The sequence below is a fragment of the Triplophysa rosa genome, linkage group LG3 (assembly GCF_024868665.1).
Source record: "Triplophysa rosa linkage group LG3, Trosa_1v2, whole genome shotgun sequence".
NCBI classification, from domain to species: Eukaryota; Metazoa; Chordata; class Actinopteri; order Cypriniformes; family Nemacheilidae; genus Triplophysa; species Triplophysa rosa.
In genome coordinates, this window is record NC_079892.1 from 167,936 (window position 1) to 188,580 (window position 20,645).

Genomic DNA, 20,645 nt, shown 5'->3' on the forward strand with positions numbered 1-20,645 from the left:
AGGCGGTGGCCACATGGGGGGCTCGACCTAGACTCCCGTCCAAAGCATGTAGGGTTTCGGAATCTCTGGTGTCGAGAGCTTACATTGCTGCGGGCCAAGCTTCCTCCTCTCTGCACGCTATGGCCATCCTGCCAGGCTAAGGCGTTTGAGAGAGCTCCAGCGCTTATGCAGGAACTCCGCGCCGCCAACGACCTCGCTCTACGGGCGACCAAGGTGACCGCACGAGCCCTGGGTCGGGTGATGTCCACACTTGTGGTCCATGAGAGACACCTCTGGCCGAACCTTGCACAGATGAGTAACGCCGAGAAGGTCCGCCTTCTCGACGCACTCATCTCGCAAGGGGGGGCTGTTTGGTGATACTGTCGAGCAGCAGTTCTCGACAGTAAGGAAGCAGACTATCAAGCATATCCTCCCCCGCTGCGACTCGGCCATCAAGTCCCATGCATCGTCTGCTTCCCAGCAGCACTGGTCCTCTTCGACGACCTCTGGCTCTGGCGTCCCCCACTCAGGCGGCCCCCCCGGAAGAGACATCGAAGAGGAGACCATCACTCCGTCAGCAGCCGCGGCAAAAGCAGAAGCAGCCCTCATGGGAAGACCCCAGGGAAATCGAGAATACCATCTGCCCGACCCCAGCCATTCCATCGCTGAGTGGTCGATCTGGGACGGTTCCTGCCCCGTCCCAACAGCCTACTCTCTCAAGAGTTTCCTCTCTCTCTGGGTGTTTATCACAGCAGCTTTCACCCTCTACACGACGGTGTTCGGCAACTCGACTTTGTATCACGGCGAGACCCAATGTCGAGGGTAATCAGCAGCCCTCAGCACTCTCAACCGACTGTGCGTTGTGCTACATCATCGCCAGGCAGGTAAGTCAGCAGAGCCGATCTCCTCCCTGGGGGCTCCCCACGGTGAGGGATCCGCACTGCCAGCCGTCGAACCACCCCCTGGGAGGTCGATGAAGTAGATCGTACCCCTAACCCCTGTCTCGGTCCCTAGGAGCCTGACAAGAGCTTCCCAAACCGCCACGGTGGCTACGGGATACGATCAGTCTCGGCTACTCGATCCAACTCGCCAGACGCCCGCTCAAGTTTCGGGGCATCCTGGGAGTCGCTTCGGGCCAGGGTCGCCACCCCTCTGGCGAAGGAAGCGATCGTGCTCGTCCCTCTAGCCGAGATGATCAACGGGTTTCACAGCCCGTACTTCATCGTCCCCAAAGAAGGCGGGAGTTGCTAGATCTGCGTACCCTGAACAGGCACCTACTCAAGCTGCTGCTCAGGATGCTCACGAAGAGGCGCATCCTGGCGTCTATCAGATGTCAAGGTTGGTTCATGGCAATCGACCTGAAGGACGCTTACTTTCATGTCTCACTTCGAGGGCGAGCATATCAGTACAGAGTCCTCCCTTTCGGTCTGTCCCTGTCCCCACGAGTCTTCACGAAGATCGTGGAAGCCGCCCTCACTCCCCTCGGGGAGAGAGGTGTGCGGGTACTAAACTATCCCGATGAGTGGCTCATCTTGGCACACTCGCGAGATCTGTTGTGTACAAACAGAGACCTAGTGCTCCGGCACCTAGATCGGTTGGGACCACAGGTCAACCGAGAAAAGAGCAAGCTCTCCCCTGTGCAGAGCATCCTCTTTCTCAGTATGGAACTCGACTCTGTCTCCATGACAGCGCGTCTGACTACAGAACGTGCTCAGTCAGTGTTGAATTGCCTGATCAGTGGTCCCCCTGAAACAATTTCAGCGGCTCCTGGGACACATGGCATCCTCGGTGGGGGTGACACCCCTCGGGTTGATGCACATGAGACCGCTCCAACACTGGCTACAGAGTCCTGCTTCCTGTTTCCTGTTTCCTGCATCACTGCCGGCAGCTTGTTTGTATCAGTGCGCTTCCCACTTCGCTCTAATATTAGTGTATTTTATTATCGTTAATTATTATTGTCGTTGCTAACTTATCCTGATATCTCAATAACCCTGTTCCTGTTATTTACTTGGAAGAGGCTAAACCAAATGTGATAGTTAACTTAACGCCGTTAGCATAGCAATAGCGTGTTAGCTTGCTTTCTGTTCACACTGTGGAATATCATCTTGCCTCTGGTTTGTCTTGTGTGCTAACTGTTTCTCTTTTTAAGCGAGTATACTACGATCCATCGAGCAACCTTGGTAAGTTGGAATTGCACTTCAAATCCGGTGAGTTATGGCTTCTATTCCTATTATTGTTACTTGCACCTCATGTCATATGTTTAGCTTAGCCTTCTCTGTCAGCTGCGAGGGCTTTATATGCGATAAATGCAGGGAAATAGTTAGGCTGACAGAGAAGATCTTAGAATTAGAGTCTCGCATCCAATCTTTATCTGAGGATAGTAAGAGTTTAACGACGATAGAAAACACTTTGGATGCGAGCAACATTAGCGCACACAGCTCGGTTCCGGTTGAAAATCCCCCGCAGCTGGGAAACTTCGTGACTGTGAGACGGCGTAGTCGCAGGACAAAACATCACTCGACCGTTCCGATTACAGTCTCGAACAGGTTTGCCCCGCTCAGTGACGCACCGACTGAGAAACCTGCTGAAAGTGCCCTAGTTATCGGTGATTCTATTGTTCGGAACGTTAACATAGAGGCACCAGCCACCATAGTCCAATGTTTACCGGGAGCCAGAGCGCCTGACATCAAGTCAAATTTAAATGTGCTGGCTAAGGCTAATCGTAAATTCAGTAAGATTGTCATTCACGTCGGCACAAATGATGTTCGACTCCGTCAATCGGAGATCACAAAAGATAACATTAAAGAGGTGTGTGAGCTCGCAAGCATGATGTCAGACACTGTAATATTCTCTGGCCCCCTCAATGCTTATCGTGGTGATGAGATTTATAGCAGATTATCATCACTAAATGGCTGGTTGTCTGAGTGGTGCCTGCAGAATGATATAGTTTTTATAAATAACTGGAAGAGTTTTGAGGGCAGACCTGACCTGTTGAAACGAGATGGTCTCCATCCCTCCTGGGCTGGGACTTCCATCCTGTCTAGAAATATGGCAAAAAGTCTTAATGCTAATGCTAAAACTTGACTCGCTGGGGCCCAGGTCAGGGAGCAGACAGTATGGCTTAACCAACTGTCTGCTTGCCGTCTCACGTCGCAGAATACACAAAATGTACAACATGTAGTAATCCGTTCTCCCAAACATCACAAAATAGAGACTGTGTCTGTCCCCCGGATTAGCAAACATAAAATAATGCGTAAACCTCTTGAAAGTAATTTAATAAACGTTAAACAAACTAAACATGAACAAAATACAGATAATCAACTGTTACGACTCGGATTGCTAAATATTAGATCTCTCTCTAATAAAGCACTTTTTGTTAACGATATGATAACAGATCATAAAATAGACATGCTCTGTTTGACAGAAACATGGCTAAAACCAGATGATTATATTGCTTTAAATGAATCTGTCCCCCAAGATTATTATTATAAACACGAGCCTCGTCTAAAAGGCAGAGGGGGAGGTGTCGCAGCACTTTACAATAACTCTCTTAGCATTTCCCAGAAGTCGAACTCTAAATATAATTCTTTTGAAGTCATGGTTCTTCATGTTTCAACACCTAATACTAAAGATAAAACACTTTTTAAATTGATTCTAGCTATTGTATATAGGCCTCCAGGGCACCACACAGATTTTATTAAAGAATTTGGTGGGTTCTTATCAGAACTAGTACTGGCCGCAGATAGACTCCTTGTCGTTGGTGACTTTAACATCCACGTAGATAACGTTACAGATGCCTTAGGAATGGCTTTCAAAGACACTCTTAACTCCATGGGCATTAGTCAACATGTGTCAGGACCCACTCACCTTCGTAATCATACTTTAGATTTAATACTGTCTTACGGTATAAATGTGGACGACGTTAAAATCCTTCAGCAGAGTGAAGACATTTCGGATCATTATCTGGTATTATGTTTGCTTCACTGGCCTACGGCTGCAAATAAAACTCATTGTTACAAATATGGTAGAACAATAACTTCAACTACCAAAGATGCGTTTCTCGATAATCTGCCCGAATTGTCTCAAATCATGAGAAATAACGTTGAAGATCTTGACATTACCACTGAAAATTTTAATTCCACCTTCTCGGTAACGCTAGACAAAGTTGCTCCACTACGTTTAAAGAAGATTAAAAATGGCAGCCCCACACCGTGGTATAATGAACACACTCAGGCTCTAAAGAAAGCGGCCCGAAAAATGGAGCGCAACTTTAAGAAAACTAAATTAGAGGTATTTCGTACAGCATGGAAGGATAGTATTCGAAAATACAGGAAAGCCCTAATAACTTCTAGATCCGCCTACTTTTCATCACTAATAGAAGAAAACCAGCACAACCCTAGGTTTTTATTTAACACGGTGGCTAAATTAACAAAAAATAAATCGTCAGTGACTTCTGATCCTGTATATCAGCATAGCAGTGATGAATTTATGAACTACTTCACATATAAAATCCAAGATATTAGAGAAAAAATTATAACAATGCAATCAGAAGTGAAACCCGCTGAACAAACTAACTACAGCGCCCTTAAGGAGAAAATGCAATTATTTTATACCGTAGATCAAGATGAGCTGTCTAAAATTATTAGATCATCTAAATCAACAACATGCATACTAGACCCTATACCTACAAATCTACTGAAAGAGATGCTCCCAGAAATTATAGATCCTCTTCTTGGTATTATTAACTCATCTCTGACATTAGGACATGTGCCTAAAGCATATAAGGTGGCTGTTATAAGGCCCCTTGTCAAAAAACCCCAACTCGACCCTAGAGAACTAAGGAACTACAGGCCTATATCGAATCTACCTTTCATATCTAAAGTTCTGGAAAAAGTAGTTTCAACTCAATTATGCTCCTTCCTCCAAAGGAATGACATCAATGAAGAATTCCAGTCTGGATTTAGAGCATGTCACAGTACAGAGACTGCTTTGATCAGAGTTACAAATGATCTGCTATTGGCGTCTGACCGAGGTTGTATCTCGTTATTGGTGCTGCTAGACCTTAGTGCTGCATTCGATACCATTGACCACAGCACACTCCTACATAGACTCGAAAATTATGTCGGCATTAAGGGAATAGCTTTGAAATGGTTTAAATCTTATTTATCCGACCGTTTTCAATTTGTAGCAATAAACAATGAGGTGTCACGCAAATCGCAAGTCCAGTACGGTGTACCACAGGGCTCAGTCTTAGGGCCTCTGCTCTTCGCATTATACATGCTACCTCTAGGAGATATAATAAAGCGACACGGAGTTAGCTTTCACTGTTATGCTGATGATACTCAACTTTATATTTCCTCGAAGCCTCATGAAACACAGCAGTTCCATCGAATAATGGAATGCATAGTCGATATAAAAAACTGGATGAGTAACAACTTTTTATTACTGAACTCGGACAAAACGGAAGTGTTACTTATTGGACCGAAAACTGCTATAAGTAACAACCAAGAATACTGTTTAACTATTGACGGATGTTCCATAAAACCCTCGTCGTCAGCAAAGAATCTTGGCGTTCTATTCGATAGTAATCTGTCATTTGAGAGCCACGTCGCCAACACCTGTAAAATTGCGTTTTTCCATCTTAAGAATATATCTAAACTACGTCATATGCTGTCAATGTCAGATGCAGAGAAGTTAATTCATGCATTCATGACATCAAGACTAGACTACTGTAATGCACTGTTAGGTGGTTGCCCTGCAGGCTTATTACAAAAACTCCAATTGGTCCAAAACGCGGCAGCTCGAGTTCTTACACGTACAAAAAAGTATGAACATATTAGCCCGGTTCTGTCAACCTTGCACTGGTTACCTATAAAGCATCGCGTTAACTTTAAAATCTTGCTTATTACCTATAAAGCCTTACATGGTTTAGCTCCTCAGTACTTGAATGAACTCCTTTTGTATTACAGTCCTTCACGTGCATTACGCTCTCAGGCGTCCTGTCAGTTGGTAATACCTAGAATTTCAAAATCAAGTGCAGGTGGTAGATCCTTTTCCTATCTAGCGCCTAAACTTTGGAATAGTCTTCCCTGCACTGTCCGGGAGGCAGACACACTCTGTCAGTTTAAATCTAGACTAAAGACGCATCTTTTTAATCTTGCATACACTACTCTTCCATAATATAAATCTTCAGAGGGTTTAGGCTGCATTAGTTAGATCAACCGGAACCAAAAACACAACTGATGTACTTGTTGCATCAAAGAGTACAGAACAGTACTCTACTCTCAGCCAGTCTTGTCTCATTGTTCCAAGGTTACCACAGCGAGCAGGATGCAGTTCATGGCCTGACCTGATGGTAGAGCGGAGAATGGGAAGTGGGGACCTGACAAGAGCTGAGATGATAGAGCTGGATAAAGAAGGACGCGGTCTCTTGACATGTCTTCACCACAAAACTTCAAATGCTATTAGATTATTAATGATAATCTTAAACTATAATTTATTTTATTATTAAGTTTATTTATTTTATTTAGCCTTGTTGTGCAAGTTCTCTGGAGCTTGTGCAGAGGCAGCAGCTTTTGCCAGAGGGGAACTGGAATCCCCTGGTTGGGCCTGGGTTCTCCTGAGGTTTTTTTTCTCGATTAGAGTTTTGGGTTCCTCGCCACCGTTTGCATACTGTTTTTGCACTATCTGCCTGACCGGGGGGGCTGCTTTAGAATTTTAAAGTTTTACTTAATTAATATTGCATATAGGAATTTATTATCTGTTATATTTGACCTGTGCTTCTCTCTCCTTTATCCTAAATGTGTGCTCTCACTGAGCGTGTGTGTGTGTGCATACTTGTCTGTGTACGTACGTGTGTGTGTGTGTGTGTGTGTGTGTGTGTGTGTTGTGTGTGTGTGCGTGCGCATCCGTGTGTGTGTTGGTGCGTGTTGTGTGTGTGGAGTGTTTTGTGTGTGGGTGTGTCTGTCTTCTGTGTTTCAACCTTTTCTTGTTTTTGCAGGTACAACTTTGATTGTTTTGCTTGTAGTCAATGTGTCTCATGTGCAGCTGCTTTGTAACAATGAAAATTGTAAAAGCGCTATATATAAATAAAGTTGAGTTGTCAAACAATCCACCGTGCCATTCGCCGTTGCCGGCTAAAACTCTATAGGTCAAAAAAGAAGCCATATCTAAACATGATCCAGAAGCGCAGGCGTTTTCTCTGGGCCAAGGCTCATTTAAAATGGACTGTGGCAAAGTGGAAAACTGTTCTGTGGTCAGACGAATTAAAATTTGAAGTTCTTTTTGGAAAACTGGGACGCCATGTCATCCGGACTAAAGAGGACAAGGACAACCCAAGTTGTTATCAGCGCTCAGTTCAGAAGCCTGCATCTCTGATGGTATGGGGCTGCATGAGTGCGTGTGGCATGGGCAGCTTACACATCTGGAAAGGCACCATCAATGCTGAAAGGTATATCCAAGTTCTAGAACAACATATGCTCCCATCCAGACGTCGTCTCTTTCAGGGAAGACCTTGCATTTTCCAACATGACAATGCTAGACCACATACTGCATCAATTACAACATCATGGCTGCGTAGAAGAAGGATCCGGGTACTGAAATGGCCAGCCTGCAGTCCAGATCTTTCACCCATAGAAAACATTTGGCGCATCATAAAGAGGAAGATGCGACAAAGAAGACCTAAGACAGTCGAGCAACTAGAAGCCTGTATTAGTCAAGAATGGGACAACATTCCTATTCCTAAACTTGAGCAACTTGTCTCCTCAGTCCCCAGACGTTTGCAGACTGTTATAAAAAGAAGAGGGGATGCCACACAGTGGTAAACATGGCCTTGTCCCAACTTTTTGAGATGTGTTGATGCCATGAAATTTAAAATCAACTTATTTTTCCCTTAAAATGATACATTCTCTCAGTTTAAACATTTGATATGTCATCTATGTTGTATTCTGAATAAAATATTGAAATTTGAAACTTCCACATCATTGCATTCTGTTTTTATTCACAATTTGTACAGTGTCCCAACTTTTTTTGGAATCGGGTTTGTACATTTGATGTATACTTATTATATTTTATTAAATAATTATTTGTGTAATGATGTGTTATGCATGTTGTTGTGAATATTTGTAGCATAAATTATTTTCAGTTAGCTGTATGCTAGGTTAACACTAACAACACAATGAACCATTGTGTATTTCTGTAGTTTAAGGGTTAAACCATTGAATGCTTTATGAGTTATTAGCAAGATTTTGAAACGTATGAGAGCCTTGCTCAAAAGCATCAAGTGGCCTACCTAAAAGCTTGGACTGATATGATCAAATATCTGTCACACATTCTTCAGGTTATAAACACGTGAATAAGCTTTTGTAGCTGTGAAAGACAAAGCATGTGCCATCTTTTAAATGTTTCTAAGGAGGAATATTATGACATTATATTTTAAGGTCTGAGGTCCAATATTGAATGGGGTATATGCAAAGGTGATGACATATTTCCACTAAAATCTCCGCCAGCTAAACCACTTCCGCTCTCGTTGCGCTGAGGTCATTTTTCCTCAAGTGATAACGTTGACAAAATGTTTATATGCTCTATCGCTTTGGATAAAAGCATCTGCCAAATGAATAAATGTAAAATGTAACGATGTGTTTGGTAACTTTCAGCTAACCGACAACACTAAGGGTGAACATTGCTATATGCCTTTGTGATCATGCCTTGAGTAAATGTAAAAGTTCACTTAGCTTTTTTCATATATGTGAATGTAGCTTGAAACGGATAGCCTGAAGCGCTTCTCCTTTTTGGTTGTTACTGTCTGACGTAGTGTTTGGATAATTTCACTCGCGTCGTTGACCGTTATCCTATGCTTCTTGACCGAGTGAAAAACGCCAGTTTCCAATGGATGCTACGCGTGCCAGATGTAACAGAGCTGGCTGTGATTTTAGCGGACATACGTCATCGCTCTGTGTGCATGTACCCCATTCTTCTATTTGATCAGATTCAAGTGATTTATAATAGTCTTACACAGGGCCGGCCCAAGCCTTTGCGGGGCCCTAAGCAGAATTTTATTTGCGGGTCCCCGTGCCCCAATACAATCGACTATTGTCAATGTTTGATTATTTGCACGCACACTTTAGTTGTAGCTGTGTTTGGGATGTAGGAATGTCATAAAAACAAGAACACATAAACCTTGCATTATAAGTGTATTGTGGTTATTATCAAAACATTTGATAATTTCGTTACTTCCAATTTTAGGTGAACTGTCCCTTTAAATTTTAAGCACGGACCACAAAAAGGTTGTGGAATTTATTGTTCAATGCATTTAACTATTTGCAAAGATTTTATTTTTAAAATCGTTTTTTAACCACAACCTATAGACACCCTTTTAAATCCACACAGCCCTTGAGGATGATTAAATCTTTTTTTATTTAGTGTATTTACAATATGCACACAATTACTCTTACCCCAAATAAAACGCTGAATTGACTGATAATTATAGATTACATGAATCACGTAAATTACATATTTTCAGCATTTTGTCATTTGCATCAGTGAATACGGTCAGATGTTCAACATTTCTATGGTTAAACACTAAACAGTTGTCTAATATTGAATGTTTTTTAGTCACTTACAGTATTGTCGTTTGTTGCATAGCACTCTTTCAACTTTAAAACTGAAAAGTCTTGCTAAACAGCTGAAGATGTGACAGTAGCTGTCTTTTTTTATTTGATTGGTCACTGTTCGGCTCTGTAACCAGTATCTCCCGCCTCCTTTCATTTGATTGGCCACCTCACTTATTTTGATATTGCAATGTTGCGTTTAGTCAGTAATTTCACATATTTTGACACACCACAGAAAAAATTGTGGGTGCAGAATATATCACAAAAAAGCTGTAATTTCATGTGCTTTTGGGGGCCCCTAATGGCGGCTGCTTAGTTCACTTATAGAGAGGGCCAGCTCTGGTATTACATCATTGGTATCTGTGTTGTCAGGTCTTGTCAAGTCATTCATTCTTTACTGTTTGTTGCTCTTCTAGATTATGTTTAAATCTTCACACAGCACTTGAGTACTGCCTCTGACCTTTATTGAGACAGGACCACAACAAGATGACAAAAACTGCATCCACAGTTTGAGACGGTGTGGTAAGTTATTGATAAGATTTCACATGAAACATAAACATTTAAAATCTAAAGCACTCGTATGAAGATTCCTCTTATTTGCACAAAATAATCATTCCTAAACACACAATGACAATGAGTTTTATTTTCGTTTATAACTCAAAAGAGTAATATACAAAGAGTGATGCAGGCTAACATGTTTTATTTTGAGATACCCGGATGTCTCAGTGCTCCATGGGTTCATCAGGTACAGCAGGAGTGGCTTCATCTGCTGGCTGTGCAACCTATGACAAACAAACAAAAAATCATGAGCCGTTACGCGGCTAACATTAACTGTAGGGGTGTAACAATACACTCAGCTCGCAATTCAGTACATATCTCAATGCTGGGTTCACGATACGATACACATCTCGATATTTTTAACAAAATTCAAAAATGAAACTGAAATTCAAATAACATTTATTTTCAAAATATTAACAATTTCAGTAACTTATTTTGTTGCACATACAACTTAATAAAGAATTTTAACATTTTAAGGCTTAACTGAGATTAAGATCAGTGTCAATTTTGACAGCAAATTTTGATTTAGTTGTAGTCATAGTCTTTTGACTAAAATGCTATTTAGTTTTAGTCATCCCAATTTATCATAGTTTTAGTCTATTTTTAGTCGACGAAATCTACATTATATTAGTCTACTAAAATCTATCTGGATTAACTCATTTAATTGGTGTAATTAAATGTTCCATACAAAGATTTAACTGTTGACATAATTTACTTTACCTTGGAATTAAATTAAACCAGGTCATTACCTTTATTTTTCAGAAAAGTTGAGTAACTACTGGATATGCATTGTTGTAACACAGAGAATATTAGACCATGAACGACATGTAGCGTTCATTCAGTCTCATTTTGACTCAATTGACTCGTTCGTTCAGTGAAGGGCGTGTTCATTCAGTACATTCAACCAATGAACCGCTCTGACAGAGCTCACGCTCAAGCGCTATTGGCTCGTGTCTCTCTGCACTGTCTTTGCTTGAGACAGTAATAATGAATGAGAAAAATCTTTCAAAAAGACATATTACATAAACTGTATTACATTTCTTCAATCATGCAGATCACATATTTGTTTTTAAGCATATCATTCGATTTTTTTAATCTACAGTACGACTCACTTCATCACTGATCGGAACAGTGCTGGTTTCTTTTGGCTTACTTTATGTTGCATATCACGTTATGCAGCAGCTCACTTTAGCGGATAAATGAACATTGGCATTTAAAAACGTTTGTGCTGCCTTTGTAATGAATTTCGGGGTGACTCGCCTGCAGTCACGCTTCAAGTTTGCTGTGATTTAACGGCGATTGTGAAGGAAAATATGACGCTTTGTAAACCACTTGGAGACACAGATTGTGTCTTGAGCTTCCCCTTCTCGCAGATACTTCTCTCTCTAGTGCATATGTGAGATAAGCACACGTGACGCACTGGCGTAGAGTAGGTAGCGTCTTGACCGCTGAACGAATAGAATTAAACATATCGTAAAATATCCCCATCTCTCTACGATGTGCATCGAAACATTTTAGCATCGCGACATATCGTAATACTAAGTATCGTTACACCCCTAATTAACTGTGAATGTTGCTAACGCTCCTGTCAAGAACATCTCACCCGTCTCTGCGGTCTCTCTTCCAGACCCTCAAGGAAACGGGCCACATCAGCGTCATCATGAATGGTGAACTCCATGTCCTTTCCCACGAACCCGATGGACACATTCTAGTGAAAGACAGCATGTAAGTAGCAGAGCTAATGAAAGCAAGTACAGCCGGGAATGAAATATCAAACCTTTGTAGTCAGATCCTGTTCAGCAGGTAGAGTTTCACGCAGAGCACGAAGGCCGTGCTGAACCAGATCATTCAGATTACCTGACAACAAGAACACACGTCATAAAGTATCTTACAGCACCTAAACAAGACCACAAGGCTCCAGATGCACCGAAGCGCTTTTACACAGCTGAAAACGCCGGTTGCGGGCACTTGAACAGTGTTTTTTCAAGCGGAGGCATGTTGGTCTATGATACACGGAGTGTGAAAAAAACGCTGAGTGCCGGCGCTGAGCCTGCGGGAAAGAACCCCAGCTGCTGGCGATTTCAATAAACATGTCTTTTCCGTTGGAAACAATTGAAAAAACACGCCTTACGCTTTCAGAAATGCCTCGTTGAACACCTAATGCAAACTTACAGTCCAGGAATGAATCCATGTGTCTCTCCAGGTACGTGCGGGCTGACTGCGAGCGAGCGCCGATGGACATGGCTTTACAGTCAAAGTGATTTGCCGAAGGGCACGTCTGGAAGATGTGCGGCCCCATGTCCTGAAATTCACAGTCATTGGAAACGTGTCAGCATATACAGCGTTGCTTTATTTGAACCACGAGTGTCTGTACTTACATCATAACCAGCGATCAGCAGCCCGACTCCATACGGCCGTCTGCCATAACGCTGAGTGGGAATCTGAGTTTCTACAACAGTCATTCAAGAAAAATTATGGCTACTCTCGATGCAGGCAAACTGAACAACACAAACGCATCATCATGTACAAGTGATTTCTGTGGTGACAGATGAAAGGATACTGCTTCCAATGAGCGTCACCAGGCGAGACACAGGGAGAGGCCTGTCAAACACAAACCTGGAATCCAGACACTCCTGTCGCATGAAGTTACTGTTGAGACACCGAATAAACCATTACATAACTTTTAAGAACTGCACATCTGTCACTGTCTTAGGTGAAAATGTCAAAAGAACAAAGTTCTGCATGTATGAAATCGAGCTTTTGTGACGCTCTCTCCATGCGCACACACAGCACCCTTGACTCAACCAATGACATGAATTTGAGGCGGGACTACACACTTCAGCTGCTTTTCTTGGCCAATGTCTGTCTTTATTTATTTCTGGCATGCTGGACTGTATGGACGAGATTGAACTGAAATGATCTGTAGTGTGACGTAGAACAGATCTGAATTTACTGGATACCAAAATGAATCTGTCGGTTTCTGAGCATGGTTTACCAGAGGAGTCTGGCGTCTGCGGTCAGTCCTGCGATGGAAATGCCAACATGACTGTCCACATAGAGGATCTTCTTCTGATGAGCCGCCAGTTCAGACTGAGCCCTCTGCAAACAAAGAAATGATTCATGATCTGATCCTCACGCAAGAAAATCATGTAAACTTGCACGTGTATGATGATGAAGAGTGCAGTACAATATAGCACAGTGTGTAGTGTGAATGTGGAGGTTTGTTAGCGCACCTTGAGGGCCACGAGTACAGCATGAGTGCGTGATTTGAGTCCTACAGTGGCTGAACCCTGTTTCACCGCCTCCATGGCATACTCGATCTGATGAATACGGCCCTGAATACATGACACAAACACAAAGGTTAATACAGCAGACACACCCGCTAGTGCACATTCACTCACACAGTCTTTACCTGAGGACTCCACACAGTCACATCATTGTCGTACTGGTTTCGAAACTACGAAAAAAACAGAAATTCTGTTTAAATTGAACCACACATTACTCTGAATTGTCAGTAATTCTTGCAAAGGAGAGAAATGCATTTGGCTAACTGAAGCCCATTCGAAAGAAATTAATTTTTTATCATTATGACAATTAAGCACCTCCATATTAAGTTATTAATGTAGAGTAATATTAACGGAATAAATCCGTGAGGTCATGTATGGTTTAGTAGAGGATGAGAAAGTAATGTGATATTCGTATCATGTTGAGGAAACGAATGAAATCGAAACTCGGAGCCTTACAATTCATTAAAATAAGCAGATTGATCGGAATTAAATCATGTAGAAAACAGAACTGGTTAGTTACACAGACTGACGAAGATATTTTGACGTATTTTTATGTAAAACAACAGTCATTAATAATTATAAATGTGTGAGTTTCACTACAATCGAGCGAGCGCGAGCATTCCGCTTACTCACGCTCATCAACACACATTCACTCGCTATCCGAGTAAAAAATAACTCCCTTACATTTTAAACTTTAACTACATGATACAAAACATTAATATGATTATTCCCGGTCAGATAAACTGGTCAAAAACGATTCATTCTTACCATAGTTCCTGATTATTAGTCCAGTATCCACTGAGCGCGCGATGATTCAGCTCGATTTGTTTTCCTCAGTTCAGAGTCAGACGAAACAAATCGAGCGCGAGCAAATCCGTGATCGCTTTTTTGGCCACAGCGCCGCACGTGGTTACTTACAATACTCTTGGAAAACGAGGCTAAAGCAGAGATGGAAGGGTAAGGGTTTGTAATGCTTCTAGTTGGGGAACCCGTAACCGCAAACAAAACCCATTGACATCCATTAAATAACTGGAATCTGGTCTCCTTTCCTGCGTTCTGCTGAAGTCAGGGCGTTAGCATTATTAGCCCTTACGCTTTTTTGGTTAATAATAATAGACTAATGGACCTGCCGTCCAGTACAAAAATTAAGTAAGTTCTGTGTGAAATGGAGTTTGTGCAGAATGTTGCAGACCTTTGCGCGCATGCGCAGTAGTTGGAGCGACTTGTAAAGTACATGTTAAAGACTTCATTTGAAAGATTTTCTCAGTGTAATTGAAGTTTCAGAAACAGTATGTATGGTACTGTTGATATCATGACCTTAGCCAGTGATTTAACAGATATCATTCAGACTCGCTGTTTGACTGAAACAGTCGCAAGGATTGTGGGTGATTGGAGGACACAAGGGATATACTTCATGCATTTGTCTGTTTGTGTGTGTGATCTCAGACAACAAATACATAATAAACTGCCATGGGTCTACATTAATATGAACACAAGAAAACAATACAAGGGTATTCAAGATGATAAAAGCTTAAATGAATGAAATACATGTTTTACTGTCATATAGATTTTGGTGTAATGTGTCTTCTGTAACAGCTGGGTGAGTTTTATTCATCTGTACTCTACAGTTTGAAATGAACAATCATAGCTGTTAACTAGATGTTCATTTTATCAGCTTTTCATGTTTTAATAAACAGTTTTGCTTAAATGATCATTTATTATTTACAATAAATAACGGAGATCATAATGTTTGGGGAGACAGCCGTAACATGTCGATGAAAGTAACATTTAGCATTTTATCAATACATTGCCTACTTGAAGTGTGTGACTTTCATAAACATACAGTGAAATTGCGTCTAAGTAAAAAATAACTGTAATAAAAGGTTTGTTACATTTGTGATTAGTTGTCCTGTCCTTTATATATACCTTCATATAACAACACGTTTACTGAGGTAACAAACATATTTGTGTTTTATTATCATTCACGTGTCTTTTTTATTTATTTGATTTGAAATGTAAGTGTTATCGTTAACATTTTCTTAACATTCGACTACTGTCATTTTTCTCCGTCATGTTTCTCCCTGACCAGCAGATGGCAGCACTGGCAAGCTCTCAGATGAGATCTTCATGAGTTTCCATTAAACGCATGACAACGACTCGACACAATATTTTTGGAAGTCTGTAAACTATTTATGGCACAGAACGTTTATTTGGGAGATTTATTTAATTAGATCTTAATAACTGGGCTAAATGTAGATATCAGAGGGTTCGGATGACAGGTAAATGTCATCAACAGAGCACTTAGTGTCCATGGAATGACATCAGAGTAACTCTTTATCAGAGTCGAGGGACAGAGCTGATTGGCTGTCCGGTGCCTGTCTGTCTGCTGATTGGATGATAGGAGATAATTCAACTCCTACACATATCATACATCAGTTCTCCTGGTGAATATATAGGCGCTTGAACATTGTTGCTTCACACAGTAGAATCAAGTTGTCAAGTTCGCAGAATCAATATTTTGTATTGAACAAGAGGACAAATCCATTGGTGGCGAGGTAAGATTCAAGCTCAAACACTGACTTTTTTGGATTTGTTATGTAATGATCTCTTACGGTGTGGTGCAGATGTGTGTAGGTTCACAGGAATGGAACATTTAGCTTTTTTACACTGAGATGACAAATCAGACCCGGGAAGAATCCATTGCACTGACATTGTAGTTTTGTCCAAGGTTGCCATGTTTCTCTTGAAGATCTCTTCAGTCCTTGTGGCTTACGCTGTGATTGTGTGTCAGATGTCCAGCTCGCAAGCTGCTCCAGTGAGGTAGATGTTCATCATGTCATGTCTGAAAGCATCAGGAGGTCTCGCCGGTCTTCTCCATCGCATGTGTTTCTGTTTCAGAGGTGCTCCAGACTCACTGACGGACAGACTCGCGCTCACGGACTTTGAAACGCGGCGGTTATTGAGCGCCATCATCAAAAGTGTCGTGCAGATGACGGCAGAGGAGCCGGAGCCCGTGGAAGAAGATAACGGGTAGGACATCACGTTACGTAGGATTGTTAACTCCCGTGTTTCGTTCGACAAAAGTCAGAACCTAAAGTCAGAATCCTAGCGGAGTTAGTAAAGTCAGGAGGTAGGTCTCTGGGCGGTGGTCTTCCTTTATTTCGGTTCTTCAGTAACCCACCTTTGCCTGTCAGAGCATGTGGATCTTTTCCCTGCATGTGAAGCTTGGTTTGTTAGTGAACGATAGAGCATCTGAAAGTCAAGCATGTGTTAAATCAGGATGATGCATGCGCTGGGTTGGTGTGATAACGTGCATGTGTTTCTCCTGACAGCCAGGGCAGATTCCTGTCCAAGCGTTGCTCCAATCTCAGCACCTGCGTGCTGGGCAAACTCTCGCAGGAGCTGCACAAATTACAAACCTTCCCGCAGACGGACGTGGGAGCCGGTACGCCCGGCAAGAAACGCAGCCCGCTGGAGGGCAATCCCTTTCCCAGCTACGAAGAAGCGTTTAACGGCATTTAATCGATCTCTGCCGTGTCATCTCGTGCATGTGCGTTCTGCCTGCTCCACCGACGGCACTCACAAACGCCTGGATGCATTGCTCTTCTCTTCCTTCCTTTTCTTTTCTTCCTTTACTTCAGCAGAGACAGGCACGATAGATTAAACGCCCAGACATTTCTTCCATATACCCTTCTGGATGTATTCTAAATGTAATGTCTGCTGATGGAAATCGGTGTTTCCTTTATGTTCAATAAATTTATTTTTATATCAGGAATTCTTTGATATTTATACTTCAGTTGTAATGTATTTAAAAATGCAATGACTCCACAAATAAAGATGAAAGTCATCGAGATTTCTGCAGGTAAGACCTCTCACATCACCTCTGAAGGTGGGCTTTTGAACGGTACATATTGTTTTATATTGATGTAAATGCAGGTCGTTTTCAGACCTGTGATGTAATGTGTTGTGTCCTGAAGCAGTGTGACGGCACACAAGCGAGCGTGTAACACAGCCACATGTGTCACGCATCGACTGGCAGATTTCCTCAGCCGCTCCGGTGGGGTGGGCAACAGCAACTTTATCCCAACCAACGTGGGCTCCAAAGCGTTCGGCCGTCGCAGGAGAAACCTTCAGCTTTAGTCATGCCAGGTAGGCTGCGTGTGACCCGTGAATAACGTGGATTTCTGTGTGCGTTTAGTTCTCATCCACTCTTTTCTTTGTCTTTCAGCCGTGAGGACGACACCACGTCACCTTTTCACCATCTCCTCTCATGAGCTCTCGCTTTTATTTTTTACAAACAAACACACAATTGTAAAAATGCACTTCTGCACTTATGTTGTGATCCATATGTATTGACTGAGCATATACAGAGAAATTCTAGATTTTTATATGAAATAAATGAGATATTTAAAGACATCAGTGTTTATATTTGTGAAGAAGAATCTATGCGAGAAGAGAATACATGTCTGATCATGTTTGTGTAGCATAACAATAAATGAAGTCGTGAACTTCAGCTTTGCTCCTCTTGCCAGATAAATGTGTCATCGGCTCTTCTGAAGGTCTGTTTCTCACATAGTTTCCCTCTCGTTCACAGTCCTGATGTTATTGTGTACATGAAGCTGAGCTGTGTATTTAGATCCTCTGACATTGTTAGGAATTTATTGCAGAGGATAAAAAAAACCTGAATAATTATAATAAACGACAGGATTAATTGATAAAAAGGCAGAATGTTGGCACCTGCAAATAATAAATATTGTATGTGTTCATGCAAAAAAACACCATACACGCTGATGTACAGCACTGTCCAAATGCTGTTGTGTACGCTTAAGCTTCTTCACTATTCCTCAAGCCACTTTTGATAAACGCGTTTACTGTGAAAATGATTTAAAATAAAAAGACATCAATTAAAGATGCATATAATATCATGGGATGTTGAAATGACATTATAAATTAAAAACATTCAAGAGTGTAATATTGGTAGTGTCAGCAGTCTGCCAGTGAGTAAACCCAAACTTTCAAAATATTGCTACTCTTGATCATTATGAGCAAAGAAGGCTGTGAATAACATCTGCTTTGTTTCTCCTTTGGATATTTTATTAAAAACGTTTATTATTTCATTAAACTAAAACAAGTGAAAGTGGGGGGGATGCCACATTATGAAATGAATGTATTTCTCCAATAAATGTTGGCCAAAATTATTGGCACCCTTGTATGCAATACTTTCTGCAAGCTCCATTTGCAAGAAAAACTTTTCATAATTGTGGCCAGGTGGTCGAGTGGTTCGTGCTCCGACATGTGGCGCCGGTGCGTCCTGGGCGACCCGAGTTCGAGTCGGCTCGTGGTCCTTTCCCGATCCTACCCCCTCTCTCTCATCCACTTCGCTTCCTGTCCTCTCTGAAAAGAGTCACTCTCTCTGTCAAATAAAAAGGCAAAAAAAACGCCAAAAATAAATCTTAAAAAAAAAAAAATATTGTGGCCAGTGAGTATTAGAGAAAAACATTTATTTCCTAATGTGACCCCCCACTTTCACTTGTTTTAGTTTAATGAAATGTTGGAATTTTATAGATTTTAAAAAATAAAAGATCAAAAGGAGCAGATATGTTTCACAGCCTTCTTTGCTTATATTTACAAAGCACACCAATATTTTTGTCCATGACTGTATATGTGAAAAACTGTGGGTACTAAGAAAAGTATTGAGAGTGTATGAATGTGAAAAACAAAACACACACATTTCTGTGTCTGAAGAGTGCTTATGTCTTTTCCTAGAATTTCCTAGAAAACTCCTCATTTAATAAGTCACTTTGGACAAAAGCTTCTGGCTAAGGCATCAATGTAGATGTAAGACAAAACAAGAAGATACAAAATAACAAGAAAAGGGTGCGAGAAACAAACTACTTGTTGATAAATCTATACATGACTATTATCAAAATGTTTGTAGTTCACTTTTAGTGAGTGATTTAGGATGAACACATATCAAATATCTTCAACATGAGGTTGATATGATTTATTTGTCAAAATAAACCCAAAAACTCAAATTAAGTTGACTAAGTTCAGCTCACTATATAGTACATTGAAATGCCATGTCAAGCAACAGAAGTGTTTTCCAGTGCAGTAAGAACAGCACAAGTTGGGTATGAACGTGTTTTCAATTCATGCGTTCATCTGACAAACAGTGGGAGGATAAACAGTGTTCTTCGGCACAGAAACGAAAGGCGTGTGTTATTATTGTCTTTCCATTCATCTGAACTCAGCTGTGGAGAATGAACTCTTGTGGTATTCACATGGAACGTCCGTGGTGGACGTGAAATCAGGGAGATGTTTTTCTTTTTATTGTGCCCTTAATAGCGAGCAGCTGTTTGTCATTTGACTTGAAAAGGAAAGGTATATACGCCACCGCAGCGAGGAAGAGAGAATGTGTGATCAGCTGTTTTAATGCCATTCCTGCCTGTTTTTCCACTGCTGACTTTTCCACAGAGTCACTGGTGTGAAATCAGAAACTCTGAAGGTTTCATGGTAAATGTCTAGGAATAACTGAACCCAGACAGCTCCTCCCAAAATCTCCCTCTCTTTTAGAGATTTCAACCAAAAAAAGCACTCCCGTGTCACAATCCTGAGCTCTGGCTTCTGGCTCCCCTAACTGTTTTTCCAAGCCGGCGTCTCATTCCACATCTGGATTCCAGGCCCACATTTATTTATGTGTCTTGAGTTGTTTTTTAAGGGAAGGGGTTTAAAGGTTTCTAGCATGTACCGTTGGCAGCACGGGTTGGATCTGAAGTCTACAATTACATTTGACCAAAGTCGCTCACTCTGCAATTACACGTTTGACCACAGAATGTGTTGAAGTGCTCAAATGGCAGACAGAAATAGACGCTGCAATGGTTTTCCGAGTCTGCTTGGACGTAAGCCCAGTTGAAACTATGCTGTTTGACTGATGAAGAGACTGAAGCCACATCCACAGAGCTTCACATCTACACTGAGAGTGCACGAGTGAACGGCTCTCAACGCAAAACCAGGCTCCTGAACGCATGCTGGAAAGCTGAAAGAGACTGACGGAGAAGGTGTCGTGGTGAGTACCGTGTCATCATTCTCATCTCATGTGAGTTTAGAGGCGTGTTGTATTGAAAGGTCTGATGGGTGTGAAGCATTCAGAGCACTAAGAACAAACGCACGGCTGCAGGGATACAGTTACTCTCTCCAGTCCATGTACAGAAAG

The 20,645-nt window shown here is 41.7% G+C and overlaps 3 protein-coding genes across 5 annotated transcripts in view; 2 read left to right on the plus strand and 1 right to left on the minus strand.

The window, feature by feature from the left end:
* Positions 1-10,210: 10,210 nt before the first annotated feature.
* Positions 10,211-14,290, minus strand: psma1 (proteasome 20S subunit alpha 1). Its single transcript, XM_057330403.1, has 10 exons — positions 14,201-14,290; positions 13,558-13,602; positions 13,379-13,480; positions 13,141-13,244; positions 12,706-12,794; positions 12,524-12,594; positions 12,318-12,447; positions 11,923-12,002; positions 11,749-11,853; positions 10,211-10,369 (listed from the first exon to the last, which is right to left on the minus strand). Exons 1-10 carry the CDS (start codon positions 14,201-14,203, stop codon positions 10,310-10,312), a joined length of 789 nt encoding a protein of 262 aa, XP_057186386.1. The 5' UTR covers positions 14,204-14,290; the 3' UTR covers positions 10,211-10,309.
* A 37-nt stretch (positions 14,291-14,327) lies between these two features.
* LOC130552210 (calcitonin gene-related peptide-like) lies at positions 14,328-18,179 on the plus strand. 2 transcript variants are annotated; one of them, XM_057330409.1, is made up of 5 exons: positions 14,328-14,389; positions 15,000-15,987; positions 16,161-16,252; positions 16,331-16,462; positions 16,765-17,527. In XM_057330409.1, exons 3-5 carry the CDS (start codon positions 16,167-16,169, stop codon positions 16,952-16,954), a joined length of 408 nt encoding a protein of 135 aa, XP_057186392.1. In that variant the 5' UTR covers positions 14,328-14,389; positions 15,000-15,987; positions 16,161-16,166; the 3' UTR covers positions 16,955-17,527. The 2 variants fall into 2 exon arrangements, with proteins under 2 accessions (XP_057186392.1, XP_057186393.1); XM_057330410.1 differs by lacking the exon at positions 14,328-14,389 and adding an exon at positions 17,661-18,179 and having other exon boundaries at positions 14,406-15,987; positions 17,410-17,581.
* Positions 18,180-20,193: 2,014 nt separating this feature from the next.
* The window catches only part of LOC130552202 (protein inscuteable homolog), a 51,370-nt gene continuing 50,918 nt past the window's right edge, over positions 20,194-20,645 (plus strand). For both annotated transcript variants that reach the window (XM_057330399.1, XM_057330401.1), the window contains exon 1: positions 20,194-20,498. The gene's annotated coding sequence lies outside the window, so the exon portion shown is untranslated. The remainder of the gene's footprint in view (positions 20,499-20,645) is intronic.

Excerpts from the sequence above, each read along its gene's own strand:
- psma1 (XM_057330403.1), bottom strand. Across the intron at positions 13,245-13,378 it reads CTGTACTCGTGGCCCTCAAG|AGGGCTCAGTCTGAACTGGC; the intron begins GTGCGCTAACAA and ends CTTTGTTTGCAG. Across the intron at positions 10,370-11,748 it reads AAGAGAGACCGCAGAGACGG|GTTGCACAGCCAGCAGATGA; the intron begins GTGAGATGTTCT and ends TGTTTGTCATAG.
- LOC130552210 (XM_057330409.1), top strand. The coding sequence starts at position 16,167 with ATGTTTCTCTTGAAGATCTCTTCAGTCCTTGTGGCTTACGCTGTGATT. Across the intron at positions 16,253-16,330 it reads TCGCAAGCTGCTCCAGTGAG|AGGTGCTCCAGACTCACTGA; the intron begins GTAGATGTTCAT and ends TTTCTGTTTCAG. Across the intron at positions 16,463-16,764 it reads CCCGTGGAAGAAGATAACGG|CCAGGGCAGATTCCTGTCCA; the intron begins GTAGGACATCAC and ends TTCTCCTGACAG.